The sequence below is a fragment of the Benincasa hispida genome, chromosome 3 (genome assembly GCF_027475165.1).
Source record: "Benincasa hispida cultivar pf3 chromosome 3, pf3_genome.v1.1, whole genome shotgun sequence".
Classification (NCBI taxonomy): Eukaryota; Viridiplantae; Streptophyta; class Magnoliopsida; order Cucurbitales; family Cucurbitaceae; genus Benincasa; species Benincasa hispida.
The window spans coordinates 57,217,349-57,242,170 of record NC_143480.1 but is presented as its reverse complement, the minus strand read 5'-3'; the positions used below and the strand labels follow the sequence as shown (position 1 = coordinate 57,242,170).

At 36.6% G+C, this 24,822-nt stretch overlaps 2 protein-coding genes and 1 long non-coding RNA gene across 4 annotated transcripts; 1 reads left to right on the top strand and 2 right to left on the bottom strand.

Annotated features, from left to right (window-relative positions):
* Positions 1-6,080: 6,080 nt before the first annotated feature.
* On the bottom strand, positions 6,081-7,012 carry LOC120073224 (uncharacterized). The gene is made up of 2 exons (XR_005480701.2): positions 6,622-7,012; positions 6,081-6,455 (listed from the first exon to the last, which is right to left on the bottom strand). It is a non-coding gene; the product is annotated as an uncharacterized LOC120073224 (long non-coding RNA).
* LOC120073221 (uncharacterized) lies at positions 6,272-8,272 on the top strand. Its single transcript, XM_039025936.2, has 3 exons — positions 6,272-6,534; positions 6,658-7,800; positions 7,922-8,272. Exons 1-3 carry the CDS (start codon positions 6,469-6,471, stop codon positions 8,072-8,074), a joined length of 1,362 nt encoding a protein of 453 aa, XP_038881864.1. The 5' UTR covers positions 6,272-6,468; the 3' UTR covers positions 8,075-8,272.
* LOC120073222 (DnaJ/Hsp40 cysteine-rich domain superfamily protein) lies at positions 8,178-23,899 on the bottom strand. Of its 2 annotated transcripts, none has more exons than XM_039025938.2 (3): positions 23,445-23,899; positions 9,139-9,397; positions 8,178-8,568 (listed from the first exon to the last, which is right to left on the bottom strand). In XM_039025938.2, the coding sequence occupies exons 1-3, from the start codon at positions 23,598-23,600 to the stop codon at positions 8,501-8,503; spliced, it is 483 nt and encodes a 160-aa protein (XP_038881866.1). In that variant the 5' UTR covers positions 23,601-23,899; the 3' UTR covers positions 8,178-8,500. The 2 variants fall into 2 exon arrangements, with proteins under 2 accessions (XP_038881866.1, XP_038881865.1); XM_039025937.2 differs by having other exon boundaries at positions 9,139-9,400; positions 23,445-23,857.
* Between the last annotated feature and the right edge of the window lie 923 nt (positions 23,900-24,822).

Here is a 24,822-nt window from a genome sequence, read left to right as displayed (position 1 = left end):
CCTATACCTGACATTGCCACCACCCCTTTTTTATCTCCTTTTTTTTTTTTTTTTCCCTATTCCCTATACTTCAATTCAAGCTAATATCTTCCCACACTCTCTCCTTCAGTTCAACCTTCTTCTTTACCTTCTTCGTCTTCCTCTCTACCCGAGCCTTCTTCATCCTATTTGAACGACCAAACGTATCACCAAACCTCCATCTTATTTACAAGACTATCATTGTAATCTTGCTCGTAAAACTTCCTTGCCTACTTCTTCTACTCGTTACCCTCTTTCCTCTTCTCTTTCGTATGACCATCTTTCTCGAAGCTTTAAAACCTTTTCCCCTGTCATATCCTCCCATTATGAATCTCGGTTCTATCATCAAGCCATATCTTTTAATCATTGGAAAGAAGCTATGCATCTTGAACTTCAGGCTATGGAAGATGACACATGGGATGTGTTCCTTTACCTTCTACAAAACATAGCATTATGTGTTCCTTTACCTTCTACAAAACATAGCATTGGATGCCGGTAGATTTATAAGATCAAGCATCATGCTGATGGTTCTATTGATCATTACAAGGCTAGACTTGTTGCAAAGAGATATACTCAACAAGAAGGATTATATTTCATTGAGACTTTTTCACCTGTTGCTAAACTTGTTACAGTTTGGGTTCTTCTTCCTTCGGTTGTATCTTTTAATTGGCCTTTGATGCAACTGGATGTCAATAATGTGTTGCTTCCTGGTGATTTATTTGAGGAGGTTTTCATGGACCTTCCCCTTGGTTATGAACCTTCTTGTTCCAACAGTGGGAAGATGGTTTATCGTTTGAAGAAGTCTATTTATGGTTTGAAGCAAGCCTCTTGTCAATGGTTTGCTAAATTTTCTGACACTTGAATCGATCTTGGTTTTCGAAAATCTAAAGCCGATTATAGTTTGTTTGTGTTTGGTTCTGGTGATAGTTTTATAGCCCTCTTGATGGATGTTGATGATATCGTTATTATGGGTGCAACTATTCAAAGGATTGATCGACTCAAGGCTTTGTTACATGAGCGGTTTAAGCTTATAGATTTAGGTCCCTTAAAATATTTTTTGGGTCTTGAAATTGCTTGATCGTCACAAGGGATCTCCATTTCTCAATGACATTACACCTTACAAATATTAGATGATGCTAGACTTCTTGGTGCCAAACCTGTTGCTGTGCCTATAGATCCTATTGTTAAACTAAAATGTTCTGATGTTGATGTTCTGTCTAATCCTTCTCCATATCGAAGGTTAATTGGTCGCTTGTTGTATTTAACTATCTCAAGGCTAGATATTATGTTTGTTGTGAACAAGTTAAGTTAGTTTGTTTCTCGCCTTTTTCCTACAAATTCCTTTCAGTTGCGTGCCTTGTTTATTCTGATTGGGCCTCTTGCCTTGATACAAGAAAATCGATTTCAGGATTTTGTATCTTCCTTGTGGATTCACTGCTATCATGGAAGTTGAAGAAGTAGAACGTGGTTTCTCGTTTTTCAGCTAAAGCAAAATACAAAGCTCTTGCTTCTACTGCTTGTGAGCTTGTTTGGCTCACTTCATTACTTCATGACTTATGTGCCTATTACTCGATCGTCCTTGTTATTTTGTGACAATCAGGCGACAGTGCATTTGGCTACGAATCCCAGATCTCTCAAACTTCTTCCTGTACGTTCTACTTATCAACTGGCTAATGTGTTTACCAAAGCTCTTCATGCTCCTACTTATGTTTCTATTTTGTCCAAGTTGGGTATCTCAAATTTATATACTCCAACTTGAGGGGTATAATAGTTGTAACCATAGTTTGTTATTAATCTCTCATAATAATAATTTTTTATTATTCTGTTATTTCTATTTTTTATACTGATTAGTTATATTTTTTGTATATATATATATACTTTTGAAGGACATTAATAAAATCAAGTCAATCTTTTCTCCTTTACCTAAATTTAATATGATACTTATTTTTATATAATCAAGAGGACTCGTGACATTTGAGGGGCGTTGAAAGACATTCTGAATTCTCTAATCTGTAACTATCTTTAAACGATTACTAACTTGATCGTTGGAGTGTTGGTAACCAAGCACCACATCGATGCGAGTTTTTCTCTATTGTGTAGGGTGATCGATCAATTCCTCCCAAATATTGATTCATAATTGGTACCAATTTTCGGTATCAACATGTATGATCACGATGGTAAATTTTTGTCAATATTTTCATTGTTATTTTCACATTTTCACGAGTTGTTTAACATAAACAATAGAGTGGATTAACATTTTCATTATATTAAAAAAATTCTATAAAACATAAAAGAAGATAAGCAACAAAATATCACTAATACAAATATAATATTAGTAATGAACCTGTCAAAAAAAATTTAAATGCAAAAAATATTTATTTATTAATTACATATATTTTTTGTTTTTATAATTGTTTCAGAAATTTCATCGACATTTTCATAAAATTGAGATCTTGATATTTTCATCGATATCAACATTTTAAACCTTGTGAATAATTATCATTAATCAATCTTTAATTGTTGAATAATTATATATATTTTCAAGGTAAACCATTGATTAATTAATTATCATATACATCCACGTAAAATGATACGTCAAGCATATATAAAATCATAAATGGTTGTCTATTATATATATTGACTCGGTCTTCTAGTTTCAATGTGAATAAGAAAATTATTAGTCGTGGTTGACTAAAAGTCTGTTTGTATTGACTTAAAGAAAAAAAGTGTTTTTTTAAAACTCATTTTATTAAACACTTTTGATAAAAAAAAAATGATTAAAATAAACTTGAAAAACTATTTTGAGTGGTTACCAAACATTTTAATTTCTTAAAAGAAAAAGACTTCTTTTTTAAATAACCACACTCTAAATGTGAACTTCTTCTTAAAAAAAAAAAAAAGAAACCCATTTATAATAGCTAATCTATTCTATTTATAATTTGTCTATTCTTAACACAATTAACAAAATAATAAGGGAAGTTTTTACGTAGGAAAAAAAATATCGAACTATTTACATAAATAGCAAAAAAGACATTGATAGACATTGAGAGACTTTTATCAGTATTTATCAGTGATAGATTTCTATCAATTTCTATTACTAATGAACACTGATCGACTTCTAACAGCCTCTACGATAATTGAGCTATACTACTTTCTTTTAGATCGAAAGTTCTAACTTCTAACTCCCATATTTTACTTGGTGTACAACTAAAAAAAAATCTAAAACTAAAGTGACATGTTCATGAATTCTATTTGTCTACCACAACGTGTTAACTTAGTCGAAATTTATTTCAAACACACTATGTCAACATTTCATCAACGACACTCATGAAAAAAAATCAATTTACACCTTTAAACATTAAGAGTTGAATTAATTGAAACTTAAAACTAATAATTATATTAATTAAAGTGTTATACTTTCATAAGTGAATTAATTTAGACTATAAATCATTAATAAATTGTTTTCATACGTGTTTTTTAAACTCAGATATTAACATATATTAGGCATAAATGTTGAAACTAAATGAATAGTAACCACTCTTCACTAATTTTTGTAACTACTATATCTTCTGTCTACACCTCAATTTTCCCTTAAAGTGTTTGTTTTTCTTGCTACTATAGAGTAAATTTCAGGAGAAAAATAAATTTACTTAGAAGTTTTTGAGTTAATTTTAAATGGAATGATGTTAAAATAGTTATAAACCAATAGATGTTCTTATTAAAGTCTATTAATTGTTTAAATTAATATAACTATTAGCTTGAGATTTTAAGTGATACAGTTGCATTTAGGATATAAATTGATCATTTTTCATAAAAAAAATATAATGCATGGAATATAATTGAAACTCTTTAAAGGCTAAAATACTAAATGTATGCAACTAAATTTATAATTTTTTTTTTTTTGAAAAAAAAAACTCAGGGAATGACTCTTTTAATTATTTATATAAAAATTTGTAATATAAAAGGCCATGTTAATTTAACAGTGAAGGTGTCTCATTAGTGACCGCACAACGATTTGATTTTTTGAAAATTAAAATTATAAGTACTATTTCTATTCTAAATTTCTTTATTTTAAAAAGTAAAGTGAAGTTTTGAAAACTAAAATATAATTTTTAGAAACTTATTTTTGTGTTTAGAAATTGACTAGACACTTGTTTAAAAAATGTAAAAATTATAATTAAAAAGTTGGAAAACAAACTTAAAAAAAAAAAAAAAAAAAAAAAGCTAAAAACAAAATCATTATTAAACAAGCCAAAATTTGTTCCGTGAGAGTTTCAAATATTCTAAAATTCGTGAAAGTGTATCATCATAAAGGGAGAAAGATGGAAAAGCAAAAAAGAAAAGGGGAAAGAAGTGAATAACAAACAAAGAAGAAAAAAAGTGAAAGATTGTGAAATTCTCATAGTAACCTTAATTTGATCATTTACAACATTTATGAAAGACATGACCTATCATGTGATATAATAATAGATCTTCCTCTTTCCTTTAAAAAAACAAAGAAAGAAAGAAAGAAAAACTTAAAAAACAATGTATTTATTTATTTTATTTTTTCTTTTTTACCTTTCCACACTTGATGAAAATATTTTAGGTATTAGAGTATGGATACTCATTTCATTTATCGCCCGACATATCAACAATTTTATAAAAATTATGTGATGTTTACAAGCTTTAAAATAATTTTTATTAACAAAAATCCAGTATGAACAAATAGAATATCGTACCATTGAAAGATTTTCCAAATTTTATTTTAATATTGACTTTTTGAACATGTATAAACTAAATCAAGATAACTTAATCAAATCAGTAAAAAAAAATATGTAATTGATAATTGATGATATATTATATGGTCTATTTGATAATTGATTTTGAAAAAGAAAACAAAGCCTAACCAATTTGCCTACTTTATTTTTGGCCTTTTGGGAAGAAGTTCTATCGCTCGATACCATGAAAAGCATGAAACTTTCTAGCTTTAGAATATGAGAAAACGCTCACGACAACTCCACCAAACTGGCTGCCACGTGGCACTTGTCGATTCGGCTGTCATACCTTCTCCCTCACAGTCACAGTCCCCTCTAATCTTATCGGTTAAGCTACTTGAAGATTGAAATATGTTCGATATATTTGTATTCGAAGAGTTTAATATGGATCCATATTAAAGATTAATCGATGTATTTGATACATTAATATAAAGCTATACAATAGCAATAAGATTTATAACATAGTTTATAAGTAAAATATCTTAACTATTAATTTCTATAATTTTATAAAATTACATATAAAAATCATCCACATGTTCAATTTTTACATGTGTATAAATTTCTTCAAATGTCAAATTACTAAAATTGATGAATTTCAAATGAAATTTTATTTGAGAGTCGAAATTAATTCACTTATGAAAGTTTTAGTTTAATTAATAAAATTTTAAGGCTTACACAATATTTGTCAAACAAAACATAATAGGTATAAATTGATATGCTCATAAAAATTTAGTATTTAAATTCATACAATTATTAATTCAGAATTCAATTTGATAATCCCAAAATTTAAGTGTAAATTGATATTTTTCTTTTATTTACAAAAATATGTCATTATTGATATATTGATATACTCTTACAATTGAAATTCTTTATAACAATATCGACGTCAATATTTTAAACATGTTTCAAATAAACAAATAAGAAAAAAGAAAGCGTTGACAAAATGAAAATTTAACTTGTGAAGCAATCAATCACTCATAATCATTAACAACGAAGAAAGAATTGTTTCTTTTTTTCTCTTTTTTTAATTAAACTTTAAATTATTGGAACTTGGAAGGGCAAAACTGTAAATTACTTCTTTAGATATATATATATAAAATAATAAAAAATAAAAAGAGTAGAAAGCAAGAATATAAACTAATAAATTTCATGAAGAAACAGTGTATTTCTTTTAAAAAACATAGGATTCTACTTTAGAAAACAAGAAATAAATAACAAAAAAAAAAGAGAGAAGAAAAATATTTTAGTTAACTTGTTCAACTTTGAGTTGATTGAAAAAGGGAAAAAGAAAAAGAAAAAGAAGAATAAAAATAGAAAGTAGAGACCGTTTTTCTTTATGAGAAGAGAGGTGGATCACAAGGATGATAACCTGAGACAAACCAAGAAGAAACCCTTTGGTCCACGTCACCATCCCCCATGCTGCCAGATCAGCAGAACAGAAACCTACACCCACTTTGACCAAAATTATAATTCCACATACAAATACATGAGAAAATGATTAGTTAAAGAAGACTTGGAAAAGTTCAAATCTCAAGAACATTGAGTTTTGTTGAATCTTGAGGGCCACGGATTTCCAAGAAAGTTTACTTGTTCATCAACCAATCCAGAGCGCACTTCAAGAAGACAAGAAAATACTACAAACTGCTTCTGTTTTTGATGAATTTAGGAACTGGTTTCTTCCTGGAATGAAGAAATGGAAACCAGAACACCACCAAAAATATTGCAGAATCAATCTCACCAAGTTCTAGAAATAAACAAGGTTGGTTTCTTTCTCTCTCAAGAAAGTACCTCCATTTTCATATTCATGTCAATTCAGATTCATTTAGGTGTAAGGAGATTGACTTACATGTATATGAATGAATCTTGTTGGCTGTTGTTGCAGGTTCAAGAACCTATCCATCCGAATGAGCCAGCCGTGGGATGGAGAATTTTCAGGTGGCTTTCTAGATTAGTTTTCAATGTCCATTTATGTCTGGTAGCTGTGTTGGTGATCTTTTTGACAGTTAGAGGACTTCAGTCAGCTTCTAAAACACATCATTTTCACCCGGAAAAGTGGTACCCTCCATTGTTGGCTTCTATTGGAAGCTCTGGAATCATTGGCTTTTCATGGCAGGCTTTCACTGGCTGTTCTCCTTCTATGGCCATCAAGACAGCCTTCTGGTTCAGCCCCATTCTATCACTCGCTTCTGGCGTTTTCTTTGTCATTGTTGGATCTCGTGGCGGTTTAGCAGCAGGAGTAGTCCTCATAGTTTGTTCCTTGATTATGTCTGTATATGTCTGTTGGATCAATCACCGGTTGAATTATGCGATTAAAATTCTCTCACTTTCTACCGAATACCCTCCGAAGAACACTCCAATCTTTGTCATTGGATCGATCCTCATTGGCATTCTTTATGCATCTTTCTTGGTCATCGGCATCGGTGGCGCAATTGCTGTTAGGTCTGGTTTTAAAGCATTGTTCGTAGCAGCAATACTGTTGAGCTTAGCCTGGAGTCTGCAGGTCATCAAGAACATAGTGCAAGTTACAATCTCGCGCATAAAGTACTTGAATTTAGCTTGGGGTAACGAAAAGGATATACAAGCAGCTTTCCACGACACAGTAAAGGATTCAATTGGAACTATTTCTCTTGGCTCAGCCATCATCCCCCTTATCAGCTTCATCCAGGGATCTGCACGTTCCATGAGGCTGGTGGCGGGGGACTCGGATGAGTTCCTTTTCTCTTGTGCACATTGCTACTCGGGATTGGCTTTGATGCTGAGAAACCATGGAAACAGGTGGGGTTTTGTCCACGTCGGCGTTTACAATAAAGGGATTGTGCAGGCTTCCCATGATACCTGGGAGGCATTCAAAAGGGTAGATTTGGGAATTCTTATAGACTATGATCTCACCGTGTCCTTCTGCGTTCTCTGCGGGGTTTCGGGTGGTGCAATCTGCAGCCTCATCAGTGGGATCTGGGCACTGGTAATACACAAGAGCTACGCAACAGAATTAGCAATCTACACCTTCCTAATTGGCTATTTTCTGGTAACGAACTGAATTATTATAGACCCAAAAAAAAACTGTCCTAAACTTTACTGAATTTAGTGGTAATATACCTGAGAGGAATTTAACTTCTGGACGACAATGCTCATGGTTTTTGTTGCAGTGTCGAATAGCAATGGCGTGGCCACAAGCATGTGTTTCTGCCTACTATGTGGCTTATGCAGACAATCCCCTGCATCCTCGCTTTGACTCCACTGTGCCAGAGAAGATTCGAGAACTTCGGCGGGGAAGAGACAGCAAGTTTAATCAACCATGAAACTTGAAAGCAAGTGAAGAAGCAGATTTAGACCATTCCTCAAGCTCCAGTAAGAGACTGGACTACTAAAAGAATAAAAAAAACAAAGAGATATATGCAGTAATTGTGAAAGCTTGCAGTTTATGTATTTCTGACATTATAGTTCATACATTCCACAACTTTCTGTTCAGAAAGAAGCCATGTTGATTTGACTTGCAAGTATAAATGTTGCGGGAAGGGAACACGGGAAGTTAATTTGAACTAAATCAAAATTGAACCGAACACTATGGTAAGAATATCCCACAAAGTGCCTAAATGAAAAATGAACTCTAGCAATCTTCACTAAATTACAAGATCAATATATCTCATCATCAATACATAATCCATGCCCAATATTACAGCTGGGGACAGTTCAATACGAATCCTTCCAAAAGGAGTCTTTGCAACTCATTTAGATCCCAGGTGACCTCGACCACCGCATTCTGAACACATGATATTGCCAGTTCCACCACAACCTACAAGAAGATGATTACAGAGTTAGGACAAACTTTTCAATAAGTTAACTGACAACTAAAAGTACAGACGACTAACAGTGCTGAAACGAACGAACAAACAAACAAAAATCCCTTTTCAACAAGTATAATTGAATAAAATGCACAGGATAGAAAACAAGCCTAATTTATTCAAAAGTTTCCACAGTTTACAGCATCGATTTCTTAAAAATATCTAAGATATATGGAAATGACTACAGGAAAAAGTACATCTAGTATCTTGTTGACTTCTTTTCTGCTTTAAAGTTAAACAACCATGATGGCCACTAGATAAGTAACAATCTGACAAGGTCAAAATAAAAAGCGCCCATCTGGAGAAGAAAACGGCTTTCATTTGAGAACAAATGAAAAAATATAAACGGGCATGGCAAAAAAAGAGCCCTACAAAAAGGGGAGGCCTGAACCAAAAGAGCAACAGATAACAGGGGGAAAACAAGAAAATTACAGAACAGGGCCCTAAAAAAAATGTCCTAATTCGAATGGAACCACACCTAAATGTTGCTACTAATAGTTTAAGAAGGAATGCAATTTTACCCAGGCAACGAACTTTCACAATTATTCCCTGGCTCTCCAATATTGAGTCGACATACAAGCCTGAACCAGAGCAAGTTGCGCAAAGGACGACACCTTTGGCATGACAATCAGTGCAACGGGGATTGTCTCCAATCATTCTCTCTGCCAGAGATATTCCAACAGGCGTCTCAATTCTTTCCTCTGGGATAGCCTTGTCATAGCAAAACAAAGATTCAAAAGAACTTCGTCGTCTATGAACATCTGCAGGTGAAGAATCCCCCTGCTACGTCCAGAAAATTTGACAATATTCTCAAAACCATATTATATGGAAACTATGAATGCAGAACTATACAATTGCAAGATGCAAGCATATCATTCCATACACAAGCACAAACATGTAGACAAGCTGTTAAAAGAGAAAAGAGAGAAAGAGGATACACAAGGTTTACGTGGAAAACCCTAGAACAGGGAGAAAAAACCACGATAGAGAGTCTCCTTTTATTAATTTTTACATAATGTGAGCCATATAAAAGGATTCTTATTTATAGGCTCCAACAAGCCTAAATACAAAAAAGGAAAGAAAAATAGGGTAAGTAAATAACTATAATACCCTTGAGACTATAAACAATCAACTAAGCCCCTTATTTCCAACACTCCTCCTCAAGTTGGAGCATAGATATCAATCAAACCCAATTTGCTAATGTAAGAGTCGAAATTTTGCCTAAGTAACCCTTTAGTGAGAACATTTGCCACTTGTTGATTTGATGGAATATACATAATACAGGTATTGTCATTGTCCAGTTTCTCTTTTATAAAGTGTATGTCAATCTCCACATGTTTCGTTTGATCATGTTGTACTAGATTATTGCTGATGCTTATAGCAGCTTTATTATCACAATAGAGTTTCATAGGTAAGACACCATCTTGATGAAGATCAGACATTACTTTCTTCAACCATATTTCTTCACAAATTCCCAAACTCATAGCTCTGTATTCAGCCTCTACACTACTTCTAGCAACTACACTTTGCTTCTCACTTCTCCAAGTAACCAGGTTACCCCACACAAAGGTACAGTACCCTGAGGTAGACTTTCTGTCAGTCACTGATCCTGTCCAATCAGAGTCGGTAGAAGCCTCAATGCATTTCCTATCAGTTTTTCTGAACATTAGACCTTTACCAAAAGTTTTTTTCAAATACCTCAGAACTCGATTCACAACTTCCATATATTCTTCATAAGGTGCCTACATAAACTGAGTGACAACACTGACGGCATAAGAAATGTCTAGTTTGGTATGTGATAAATAAATTAACTTTCCCACTAAATGCTAATACCTCTCTTTATCAATCGGAACTTTGTTAATAGAATCTCCCAGTTTGGCATCAAATTCTATAGGAGTGTCAGCAGGTCTTCATTCAATCATACCTGATTCCTTTAACAAGTCAAGAGTGTACGTCTGTTGTGAGACAGAGATTCCTTCCCTTGATCTGGCCACTTCCATTCCAAGGAAATACTTTAGATTCCCGAGGTCTTTGATTTCAAACTCGTCTGCCATCTTCTTTTTCAGTTTGGTTATCTCATCAATATCATCTCCTGACAATACAATATCATTCACATACACAACTAGGCCAGCAATTTTCCCAGACAGTAACATTTTTGTGAACAATGTATGGTTAGAGTGTCCTTGAATAAACCCTTGGGACTTGAAAAAGGTAGTAAACCTTTCAAACCAAGCTTTCGGGGATTGTTTCAGGCCATAGGACTTTTTGAGTTTACACACCCGATGATCAAACTAAGCTTCAAAACCTGGAGGAGGGCTCATATACACCTCTTCGTCTAAATCACCATTTAGAAAGGCATTTTTCACATCAAGTTGGTGGAGAGGTCAATCTTTATTTACTACAACAGAGAGAATAACCTAAATCGTGTTTAACTTCGCTAAAGGAGAGAGTTTCTGAATAGTCTACCCCATACGTCTGAGTAAACTCTTTCACTACAAGTATGGCCTTGTACCTGTCTAAAGTACCATCAGATTTATACTTCAGAGTGAACATCCACTTGCACCTAACTGTTTTATGTCCTTTTGGGAGAGTAACAAGGTCCCACATATTATTCTTTTCAAGAGCTCTCATTTCTTCCACAACGGCAGTCTACCACTCTGGAATCTCACATGTATGTTTTTCGATATTGTTGTTGTGTCAAGACTGGTAGTGAAAGCCCTAAACTTAGAAGATAGATTACTGTAAGATAGAAAGCTATACAAAAAATGTCTCTCCCCTCCCTCCCCTCCCTCTCCCTCCCCGCCCCATCTCAACCTCTCTCCCCCTCCGCTAACCACCTCGCCGGTTTTCTCTATGGATCCTCACCTTAACTGCATCCCTTTCCCCTCTATTTCCCTCTTCTCCTTCCCTCTCAAGTGGTTCCCCTTCCCGCGGCTTGCTGTGCGTTGTGTTTTTGTGTTTTCCAGTCATGGAGATTAAAAGTTGTAGCATTCTGGATCATTTATTTTGTATGTGGCAAGAGGGTTCCGGGTTCATTGTGGAAGATTTGAAAAGAGGCCAGTCCATGTTCCTTTCTTTAGCGCCTCAGCCATTTGGCTTAAAGAAAGCTTTAGAAGACTTTTGTTTGTTCCAACTTTTGAGTTCTTTTTGTTAAAGGAAAGAATAGATGAGAGTTTCATACGTCTAGCCAAATTCAGAGCTAATGATAAATGGTTTGTAGAGTGTGCAGTGTGGCCAGCCTCAGGGGGAAGAAAGAACATTCACGTTCCATATGGTGATGGAAATTCAGGCTGGCAAGAGTTCAAGGACATGATTGAAGCCAGCATTCACATCTTCAAAGATCCATCAGTTCAGCAAGTTCTTCAAGTGAAAAGTTACTCAGAAGTGGTGAAAGGTAGATTCTCTCAGCCGGTTCCAAAACCCTTAAAGTTTAAATCAATTGCACTTCAAAAGTCCTTTGTTCAGAGTCGAATAAAACAGGTGGGAGGTCATTTTGGATCCAAAAGGATCATGAAGTTCTCAAAGAAGATTTTAGTAGTTTATGGCTCATTTCAAGGCTCCTAGTCTATAATGATTGGAAGGAAATTTCAAAAGTGTTGAGTGAGGCCTTTAAAACCAGTGTTACTATTAATCTCCTGTTTGCAGATAAAGCTTTAATTAAAGTCAGTAGTGGTGATTTGAATACTCTGATTTCAAATCCAGGCAAATGGCAAATGTTTGGTCCATTTCATTTGTTGTTTGAAAAATGGAATCCCACAAGGCATGGAAGAGCCTCAATAATGAAAGGTTTCGGAGGATGGTTATCAATCAAGAACCTTCCACTGGATTATTGGGGAAGAAATACGTTTGAAGCCATAGGTGCTTACTTTAGGGGTTTGAAATCAATTGCCTCAGAAACTCTCAACCTAACAAACTGTTTAGAAGCCAAAATTCAAGTTAGAAGAAACCTTTGTGGGTTCATGCCGGCTACAATTGAAATTAAGGATGCAAATCGTGGAAATTTTTATCTAAATTTTGGAGATATCGATTGTTTAGAAGCTCCATCCAAGGCAGTGGGGAATTTACTATTTAAGGATTTTTCTAATCCAATTGACCTTGTTCGGTTGAATGATGTTATTAAAGATGGAGTAAATTTCAACTTAGATATTTCAGATTGGACCTTCCTTGTCTCCTCCCATTCCAAGCCTATTTTTTCAAGAAATCCGAATCAAATCCCAAAAAAGAGTCCCCTGCAAAGAGCTGCAAGAGTCGCGGAGGAAGTTGAAAAGACACATTCTCCTCATTCAATGGGATTATTCACAGGAACTCCAACCACCCCTGCATCCATCTTAGCCGAAGAAGTCGAACAGCCTCCTACAAGTAAAGGGTCTTGTGTGAAAGTAGTCGAACAGTCACAGGCCTTTATTGACAAAGTTGAAAAGGTGCCTCGAGCCTTTAAGAAGAGAGAGAAGGGAGTAATTGATTGTGTAGCCGGCCTCTTGCCTGTTGAAGTCGAACAGTCGCTTGCTCAAAAAAATGAAAAGTCCTTGGGACTTTATGATGTGAAAGTACCTATGTCAAATTTTAATTTGAGGCAGCCAGCGTTGCTTTTCTCAACCACCAAAGAAGTCCACTCGTCTTCCAAGTCAATAGCACTGCTCCCCTGCTCCAGCCCGAGTAAGCTTCCTTCCCCTGTTTTCACTAAAAATCCGGCTCCTCTGCCTCTGCCGGTCTCTGAGCTCGCCTTAAAAAATCCAGTCCCCTCCTCTGCGCAACTTTTCCCCCCTGCTGTAAACCAGCGCCAAGGTCTAGCAAATCAGGGGCTAAACGTAAAAATAAAACCAAGCATCCCCCCTACCTCTTTAAATTCTTCCCTAAACATTTCATCAGAAGAAAGCTTGGTAAGGATTCAATCAAGAAATCAAGTCTTAAAGCCAAATCAGTGGCAGTTCATAACCCGGATTTATTAGAAGCTCATTGCACTTCAATTCAAGATCAGCCTCAAAGTTCCAGGTCAGCCCCCCCTCCTCTTTTTGAACACTCTGTTTTTTCTCTACCTAATTCAGAGCATACCTTTCTGAGAGGTTCTCCAAGCTCCAATCCAGGTTAGTTCTCAACAGATAAAGGGGATGTCTTCCTTGATTCTCCCTTCAACATGAGTAGTGAAAAAGGGGAGTGGGATAGATCAGATGGTTTTTCAGAAGAGAAAAAAAAAGAAGCCCCAATTGTACCAGATTTAAATCCCTTGTTTCAGACAGAGGAAGACAGCTCTTCAGAAGCAATTGGCTCCATCTCTACAGCCATTCCGTGTGATCTCCCAACTCATCTAAAATTAATAGTCACGGATTGTCATCTCATTCTGGATTAACGGTTGGTAGTTGAGGCTATAACCTATTTTTGGGCCTGAATTATAAGAATCGTGTCTTGGAATACTAGAGGCCTAAAAGATGTTAATAAAAGGTTATCTCTCAAGCGTTTTCTAAAGAAACATAATCCAGCAGTAGTTCTAATTCAAGAATCAAAGAAAGATAGCTTTGAATTGAGCTTCATCAAAACCCTTTGGAGTTCTAAAGAAATAGGATGGGAATTCGTGGAATCATTTGGATATTCAGGCGGATTATTGACATTATGGGATAAGAATTTGATTTCTGTGGTTGAAACTTTGAAAGGAGGGTATTCGTTATCAGTAAAATGCATCACTGCTTGCAATAAGACTTGCTGGATCACTAATGTCTATGGACCAAATGATTATAAAGAAAGAAAATTCGTTTGGCCAGAACTTCTATCTCTTTCATATTATTGTGTAGAAGCGTGGTGTATCGGGGGAGACTTTAATATTACAAGATGGGTGCATGAAAGATTTCCTATGGGCAGAAGTACCAAAGGAATGAGGAAATTTAACAACTTCATAGACCAAGCCAATCTTTTGGAGGTCCGTTGGGAAATGGCAGTTTTACTTGGTCTAGGGAAGATGTTTCAGCTTCAAGATCTCTATTAGATCGCTTTTTCATCTCTAAAACTTGGGATGAGTTGTTTGAAAATTCTAGAGTTAATAGACAAGTCAGATCCTTCTCAGATCACTTTCCAATTTTGCTAGAAGCAGGGTCGTTCAACTGGGGTCCTTCCCTTTTTAGATTTTGTAACAGCTGGTTGTTTAATAAGGAGTGTGTCAAAATCATTGAATCGGTTTGGTCAAGCAGTAATGTTTAAGGTTGGGCTGGTTTCGCCCTTAATCAGAAGCTGAAAAATGTAAAGACAGCAGTAAAGGAGTGGCATTCAAAATTCCAAGAAGATCAAAAATTCCAAGAAGATCAAAGAAGGGAAGAAGAGGGGTTGTTAAAAGAAATTGAAAAATGGGATGCTCTTGCCGATTGCTCTACCCTTGCTAGTATTGAATTGACACTTAGATCCACTTTGAAGTCAGATTTAATGTCTCTTTATAAATTGGAGGAAGTTAATCTAATTCAAAAAAATAAGTTGAATTGGTTAAAGCTGGGAGATGAAAACACAAGTTTTTTCCATAAATACTTAGCTGCAAAGAAGAGAAGAAATTTTATTGCTGAACTATTAGATGATCAAGGGGTGCCAACGACTTCTTTTCAAGAGGTTGAACAATTAATCCTGAATTTTTACAGCAACATTTTCCTTAAATACCTGGGTTTAAGGCATCTTCCCTTGAACCTAGATTGGTCTTGTATCAATTCAATTCAGAATGCAAGTCTACAAGCCAAGTTCTCACCCGATGAAATTAAGGCAGCTGTAAGGAAACTTGGAAAATGCAAAGCACCTGGACCCGATGGATTCACAGTGGAGTTTCTGCTAAAATTTTGGCACTTGATCAAGGACAATCTGCAATCCACCTTTGAAGATTTCTATAAGAATGGTAAGCTTAATGCGTGTATAAAAGAAAACTTCATCTGTCTTATTCAAAAGAAGAAAATAGCAGTCAAGGTTAGTGATTTCAGGCCAATTAGCTTAACATCAGTGTTATATAAGGTTGTTGCAAAGGTGCTGGCTGAAAGAATAAAATTGGTAATGCCTAGCATTATAGTTCCTTCCCAAAGTGCCTTTATTGAAGGAAGGCAAATATTAGACCCCATCCTCATTGCTAACGAAGCTGTAGAAGATTATAGAGTGAAAAAGAAGAAGGGGTGGATTCTCAAGCTTGATTTGGAAAAGGCCTACGATCGTGTTGATTGAGAATTCCTAGAAAAGGTGTTGAGAAGCAAAAACTTTGGTCAGAAATGGATAGATTGGATTCTGGGCTGTGTTAAAAATCCAATGTTTTCAATCTTCATCAATGGTAAACCAAGGGGAAGGGTGGCTGCCACAAAAGGTATTAGGCAAGGTGATCCCCTCTCACCTTTCCTTTTCCTTCTCGTAAGTGAAGTTTTAAGTGCTTTGGTGAACAAGATTATTCAAGCCGGTCTATATGAAGGTTTTGTGGTTGGAAAAGATAAAATTCAAATCTCCATCCTTCAATTTGCGGATGATATGCTTTTTTTTGTAAGTATGACAGCAGCATGCTTGCAAAACTAAAGCAAACGGTGGAGTTTTTCGAATGGTGTTCAGGGTAGAAGGTAAACTGGGATAAATCAGCCCTTTACGGTATAAATGTGGATGAAAATGAGTTGTTTTCCATGGCTGCTTCATTAAATTGTAAGGTTGATCATCTTCCAATCCTATACCTTGGGCTGCCTTTAGGTGGGTACCCGAAAAATCTGTCTTTTTGGCAACCACTTTGAACAACTTTCGAGCTAAATTGGACAAATGGAAGCGTTTCAACCTATCAAGAGGTGGTAGAGTCACATTATGCAAGTCAGTTTTGTCTAACCTCCCAACGCATTTTATGTCCATATTCATATTGCCGGATGGAGTTGCTTCAAAATTGGAAAGGATCACACGGAACTTCTTTTGGGAAAGGCACAATGGCAGCAAGCTAAATCATTTGGTGAAGTGGGCTTTGGTACAAGAACCTTTGACAGATGGAGGCCTCGTCGGCCTTGGTGGATTCAAAACTATGAATTTAGCACTACTTGCTAAATGGGGCTGGAGATTCTTCAAAGAGGAAGGCTCTTTTTGGGGTCAAGTTATCAGAAGCATTCATAGCACGGATCCTTTTAATTGGAACACGGCAAGTAAATGGGGTAGAAATTTGAGAAGCCCGTGGATCAGTATTTCTAAGTCTTGGCTAAAAGTTGAGTCGTTGGCCACTTTCAAACTTGGAAATGGCAACAAAATTGCATTTTGGTTAGACCCTTCGGAGGGAGTGACCCTTTCAGTACCTTATTTCCAAATCTCTTCAGTATCACCTTGTTTCCAAATGGCTCGGTTGTTGACCATTGGGACAATAGATTGGCCGCTTGGTCAATCACCTTTCGTCGTTTGCTTAAAGAAAAGGAGATCATCTCTTTTCAAGAATTGCTTGGGGTTATTGCAACAAGGAAAATTTCAGAGGTTGTTGATAGAAAGGTATAGTCTATCTCAGCCTTGGGACTCTTTACGGTCAATTCATTTAAAATACACCTTTCCCACTCCTCCCCAATGGACAAAACTCTCTACTCGGCCCTGTGGAAGACTTGCAGCCCGCAAAGGATTAACATTTTAGTCTGGATAATGCTTTTTGGTCAGCTGAATGTAGCCTCAGTTTTGCAAAGCAAGTTGGCAACCAGCTATATTTCTCCTTCAATATGCCCTTTGTGCCTAAATTGGTCAGAAGACTCCCTCCACCTTTTTTTTTCGTGTTCCTATTCAGCTTGGTGTTGGGATAAGTTGCTGTCCTTCTTCAACTTTTCATGGGTTATGAGCAATGACTTTAAGGGCAACTTGCTGCAGCTTTTAGTTGGTATAAATCTACACAAATCCAGCTGTATATTGTGGTTGAATGCAGTCAAGACTCTGCTGGCTGACCTTTGGTTTGAAAGAAATCAAAGGGTGTTCCATGATAAGACTCTTGGTTGCCAAGATCGACTCGAATCAGCCCGTCGGCTTGCTTCTTCTTGGTGTATCCTCTCCAAACACTTTAATACCTACAGTTTATCAGAATTCAATCTCAATTGGAGGGTGACCTCCCTCTCAAGTGATGGTTTTTAGTCTCTTCAGCAGCCAGCAGTTTACTTAGATTTTTCTTTAATTTTTCAGACCGTTTGTTTAAGTTTTTGCCCCGGTGTTTGTTCTTTTTGGGGAGTGTAATGCTTTGTGCTTTCATTTATAAGCTAGTCATAGTTTGTTTTTGGATGTGATGAGGGCGCTAAGGGGGTGTCAACCTAGTTGAGATACCCGGGTGCGCTAGCTGATCCGTTTGATATTCGGTTGTTATTTAGCTCATTGTATAACCCTCTTGTACTTTGGGCTTTTGCTCGCTATTCTCTTATATTAATGAATTGTTTCCTTTTAAAAAAAAAAAGATAGAAAGCTATACATAGGATACTTAGTGCAAGACCTGGTGTCCTTTCTCAAGGCCCAAGAGAAGCATTATGATCGTCATCTGCTTTTCCACCTTAAGTAGGATTCTGATTGCACGTTTCAGGCTGAGGTAGAATCTCACTCTCTTGTGTTTTTGTTGTAGTCTCATCACTGTCTGTTATTTTCTAGAATTAACACATCAGTCCTGTCATTCTCAATTACATCCATAATATCATCCTCAACACACAAATCATTATTATCAAGGACACACTCAATAGTACCTTGGGCTTGTGTTGGTTCAGATTCATGAACCGGAGCTGGAGAAACAGTAGGGGACACAATTTCCTTTCTGACCTGTATTACCAAAGGACCTGTTTAGTAGGTAGAACAGTGTCATGGGAACTCAAGATGGACTTAGAAAGATCAATAGGGACTGAGGATGTTGACCAGTTAGTCTCTTCACTAGTACTCTCCCCTTGAAGATGACTAACAGGGAAGAAGGGTTTATCCTCAAGGAATGTGACATCCATGGAGATAAAGTATTTTCGAGAAGAAGGATGGAAGTATTTATAACCTCGCTGGTGAAGAGGATATCCAAGGAAGACACATTTCTAAGCACGAGGGGTAAACTTAGTTTGGTTAGAGCCATGACTATGGACAAAGACAGAACACCCAAAAACCTGGAGAGAAACATCAAGAATGAGTCGTGTGGTTGGGTATGACTCCTTGAGGCATTCAAGAGGGATTTGGAGTTGGAGAATACGAGAAAGCATTCGATTAATAAGATGAGCTGCAGTAAGAATTGCATCTCCCCACAAATAAGATGGAAGAGAGGTAGATAGCATGAAAGATCGGGCAACCTTGAGAGGTGACGATTTTTCCTTTCAGCCACTCCATTCTATTGAGGTGTATAGGCACACGAACTTTGGTGAACAATGCCTTTGGAAGACAGAAATTCACGAAGAGTATTATTGAGAAATTCACGACCATTATCACTTCGAAGAATAGCAATTTTAGTATTGAACTGAGTCTCAATAGTGGTGTAAAATTGTTGAAATATCGATGAAACCTCTGATTTGTCAGTGAGAAGAAAGACCCACGTAAGATGGGTATGATCATCGATAAATGTCACAAACCAACATTTTCCTAAAGAGGTGGTAACACTAGAGGGACCCCAAACATCACTATGAATAAGATTAAAGGGTGAGAATGTTTGTAAGGTTAAGAGGGAAAGGTGACCCTATGTTGTTTTGCATGAATGCACACATCACAAGAAAGAGAAGAGACATCAACTTTATGGAATAAATGAGGAAATAAAAATTTCATATATCGAAAATTTGGATGACCAAGGTGAAAATGCCACAACATACAATCTTTTTCTGAAGTTGAAAAATACGTACATAACAAACTAGTCCTATAACTGTTCCTAGAAGAAGCATCATCATCAAGGAAGTAGAATCCCTTATTGTGTCGGGCAATACCAATCGTCTTCCCCGAGCTCAAGTCCTGAAAGAAAACATTATCCGGTGAGAAGGCAACTTGACAATTTAGATCTTGGGTTATCTTACTAATAGATAGCAAATTGTAAGATATTTTAGGTACATGCAACACATTTTTTTAAAGTTAAACTATGGAAGGGAGAAATATGACCCTTGCCCACAGTAGGAGCAAAAAACCCATCTGCAATTCTGATCGTTTCATTACCAGCACATAGAAGATATGATAGGAAGTTATCAGATGATCCAGTTAAATGATCTGTAGCCCCTGAATCAAGTATCCATGGTTTATTATCATTTATGCTTAGGAGACTTAAAGGTTGTGATGTACCTGATTGAGCAATTGCCCCAAGAGAATGGACAACAGAGTCACTTTGACAATTCACCTGAGGTTGTGACTGGAAAGCACTCGCAAATTCATTCACAAGTGCACAGCCGAGGAATTGGACTTGTCATTCGGAGGGTGCCTTTTACCATTCGGTGGTCTACCATGTAATTTCCAGCACTGTTCCTTTGTATGCCAGGTTTTTTGCAATGTTCACACACTGGAGTCTGTTTACCCTTGTGCTTGTCACCATCATTAGCAGATAATTTCGCACTAAAGGCAGCAGAATCAATAGGTGACACAGTAGTGATGTTCATAGCACTGGATCTGTCTTCCTCAAGGCGAACCTCAAAGCACACTTCCATAAGAGAGGGTATGGATCTCTGTCCAGTATACGGTCTCGCACTGCATCAAATTTGGAGTTCAAACCAGCTAGGAAATCATATACCCTATCTACTTCCTCAATTTTGGAATACTGGACACCTCCACACAGATAGTCCAAATAATTTCGCGACACAAGTCCATCTCCTGCCAGATTAGGGACAGTTTATTAAAGTACAAAGTGATATCTATTGTCCCCTGTTTGCACTCATAAATTTGTTTGCACAGAGTGTAAAGACAAGAATGCATTCTGCCTTTTTTAATATAATTTTTGAACAGCATCCCAAATATCTCAAACGGTGGCAGCATACAATAATGGTTTCCTTATCTGAGGCTCCATACTATTAATCAGTAGTAATCATAGCAAGGAGTCCTCTCCTTTCTAAATGCGCTCTCGAGGATCCCCTGGTCTAGGTCTAAGTATCTTGCCAGTCAAATAACCAAACTTGTGACGCCCTTCAAGGGCCATTTTAATAGACTGAGACCATGAGAAATAATTCTGGCCGTTTAACTTTTCTCCTCCAATTAAGCCTGTGGAATTTTTCATAGAACCAGACAAATAATTTGCAATAGTTAAAGTAGGAAAAGAGGATACCGGATTCTCTGGATACATTGGTAAACCAGAAGGAACGTCTGAATTCAATACACTTGAGTTTAAGTTTGTGGTTGTGGAAGCACCTAGGGTTGCCCCAAGAGCGGCGATTTATTGTTGAAAACTTGCCTGAAGATCAGCTAACTGTTGTTGAACCATTGTCAGAGAAAGACCCATGGACCCGTGATGTTCATAGCTCGACGGCGGCGGATGGAGAAGCCCAGGCGGCAACAAGCTATTATAGGCGGTTGGCGACACATCACACCCCATTACGGACTTGCCTCGGTGATGCGTGGAAGATCCAATAGCATCAGTTTCAAATTCCAGCGGCTGGATGAAGTGGCTGGTGGCAGCAGGACCAGAGGCGACGGCGGCGACACTGGGAGTAAAGCTGGTGACACTGGGGTTCCTGATCGGCTGCTATTGAGGATGTATTTGCAGTGATCGAAGATACCAGTCCATGGCGGTCTGAATGACGGTGGTGGCGGTGGCGGTGGCGGCGACAATGGTGGCGGTGGCGGTCGGAGGCTCCATCAGTGGCTGTGGCAGAAGTGGTGTTGGTGCAGCACTAAGGTTATCTTGCACCGGTTGGTTTTCGCCGATGGCGACTAGGGTTTCGTCATCACGCTCTGATACCATGTTAAAAGAGAAAAGAGAGAAAGAGGAGACACAAGGTTTATGTGGAAAACCCTAAAACAGGGAGAAAAAACCACGATAGAGAGTCTCCGTTTTATTAATTTTTACATAATGTGAGAGATACAAGAGAATTTTTGTTTATAGGCTCCAACAAGCCTAAATACAAATAAGGAAAGAAAAATAGGATAAAGTAAATAACTATAATACTCCCGGGACTATAAACAATCAACTAAGCCCCTTATTTCCAACACAAGTATATGACAGAATAAGGCAAAAAGTGTAAAGAGCTTATGCTTGACGTCTAGTTAAAGTTGCCAAATGCTAATGACATAAAATATTAATTGCTTAGGTTTTCATTAAAGACAAGGTAAGGTTGATATAATCTTACTACAGCACTTGTCACGAATGTTTGTTGACTTATCAAAAATCACAAACAAATGCTCTTGCAAGTTTCGAACAATTATGCCAATCCAACAGGCAACGGCCCATGGGTGCCAAAACTGTTATCTTAAGGAATTACACCACTGCAGAAAAATGGTTCTTTTTAAAAATATGAAATGAGAGCTTCTGCGATTTAAACATCAGACAAACGATTGTTACATAAAGAGACAGCCATGGTCACATGTGAGAGCTCTATGTTTTACCCTGAGTCCTCATCCCTATGGTCTCGGAGACTCGGACTACTATAAGCAAGTACAGTCCTCATCTTTTTGATCGAATATAGGATTTCTTCAGAGCTCCCATCATTCTCTGAGATGATCTAGTGTGTGATGGGAGATAGGTTGGCAACATATTTTTGGGAGGATAGGTGGTTAAGGGATCACCCCCTTTGCAGTAAATGTTCTCATTTTTATCACCTTTCTAATAAGAAATTATGTTTTGTTGTTGATGGTTTGATGCTTTTGGGGAGCTCTTCTTGTGTTTCGTTTAAGTTCCGTCGTCCTTCGTCCAGGAGGGAAACAATAGAGATTTGTGGCCCTCTTTTGTTATTGAGGGATGTTGGGTTTAGCAAGGGAGAAAAAAATTTCATTGTTGGAGTCTTAACCCATCTAAGGGTGTTTCTTGTATATCACTTTTTCAATGTTTATCGGATCCCTTTCCCTTTAGAGAGTTAGTTGTTTCTGTTCTTTGGAGTTAAAATCTCAAAGAAGGTGAATTTCTTTATTTGACAAGTCATCCATGGAAAAATCAATACCTTGGATAGACTTCCAAGGAAGATGTTGTTCTTTCTTTGGTCGGGCCTTTTTGTTGTATTCCTTTTTGGAGGGCCGAGGAAAACTCGGATCAATTATTCTGAAATTGTACTTTTGCGCATTCAGTTTGGAACATCTTCTTTGGGGTATCTGACTACAGTTAGTCAAACATAGAAATTTTAGTGTTATGATTGAGGATTTCCTCTTCAATCCACCACGTGGAGGGAGGGGTGTTATTAATGGAAGGTTGGGGTGTATATGGTGTTGCCGTGTTGGGGGAATTTGGGGAGAGAAAAACAATAGGATTTTTTAAAAGGTTAAGAGGGAACCTTTTGATGCTTGATCCCTGGCAAAGTTTGATACTTCTCTCTAGCGTCTGCAATGAGTTCTTTCTCTAATTATTCATTAGACCTCATTTTTGTTAGATTGGAGACCTTTTTCACGCTTCTTTTTGTAGGCTTGGTTTGTTATATGTCTTTGTATTCTATCATTTTTTTTTTCTTCTTGATGATAATCAGTCTTTTAGCAAAAAGATGTTCTACTCTTTCTCATTAAACCTTGTCAAGTTTAAACTGAATGCAAATATAAAAAGGGAAAAAAACACAATAGAGCAATAACTTTAAACCAAAATGCTCGGCCTCTATCAGAAAAACATAGCTGAAACGATCCAATTATAATCCTATGTATGCATCAAACAACCAAACACCTTCAAATGTAGTAAAATGAATGTATAATAGATTCATTCATTGAATAAAGAACTTTCAAGTAATACCCGGAAAACAGAAAATAGAATCACATAAGCAATTTGAAAAGTACCAACCCCAGAAGCAGAGCCATTGGGATAAACCGCGGAGATCTTGGAGAACTTGTTCCTTGCGAAACACAACCCGGGTTGAATCTTTCTATTGGCAAGTAATTTCTGCGATGAATTACGCAAAATGACGGATGATGACATGGTTAAAGTAGCTGAATCCATTGCGTATGAAAGAAGGAAATCCTCTATGAATTTGGCCTCCAAAGCGCGGAAATGGAAATAGAAGCTCGAATTGAAGAAATTCTCGAGGAAATCGCCAATACAATTGCTCACTTCGATGCTTACAGCCTACAGGTGAGCTCGAAAATTGGGTGTTTTTCTCTTGTTGTTAACGAATTGCAGATGGCAAATTGGTGAATGAATTTTGGTGGCCATTGGTGACGTCTTCCATTTTGTTTGACATAAAAACTCACCTTATTGTTTAATTTAGTATACAAATACTCATTTTTATCTCAATAGGCAAATTGCAAAAAAGGATTGTGTGATAATTATAATTACATCCTCAAATTTTCAATTATAAAATTTGAAACCTCAAACGTGTACAAACATTAAAATTAGACACTCAAATTTATAATATTTATCAAAATTAAATAATAAAAATTGAAACTTTCAAACTTATATAGAGGTTACTATTGAATGAAAAATTTTGGGTCAATCACAAATTGTCACATCATTTTTCACATTAATGACAAAATTACAAATCATCAAATTTGGAACCAATTAGAAATTGAATGTGTCCTAAATTGAAGTTGAAAACATAAATCGGTTAGTTTAGATAATGTCGCGTTTTTTCTTTATGACTGTTGGATTCAATCAAATTTAATTTGGTCCAATTTGATATTTTTATTTGGGCTAGAAAATAGGCCTTAAATTGACCCAAGTGCCAAATCAGACCCAAATCAAACTAATTGGACCCAAAGGCTAAGCCCATGAATCAACCAAACTCAAGCCTACAAAGCCCACCAGAGAATTCAAGCTGTCTTCATTTATAGGGGTCAACTAATTCTACATTCCAAAGAGCCCAGAGAGAATTCTCCCAACAATCATGAGACTCCTAGACTCCTAAAGCTACACACTCCTTAAAAACACAATTCTCCTGAAGATATAAAGACTTTTCCAATACTCTGACTTCAAGAACATCTCACGTTTCACTTCTTCAAGTCAAGCATATGCATTCAACTGAGAAAGAATCAGAGAATCAAGTACTAGAGATCAAACCACATTGCATTAATTCGACATCAACTCAAGTTCAACTCCACGAAACAAGTTTATCCAGAAATCTCATGTGAACAAATTGGCATGCTTGGTGGGGCATCTCCACCTCCCATCTCTCTCGTCATCTAAATCAACAAATCAACAAATTGCATCAAAGAAAGTCGTATTC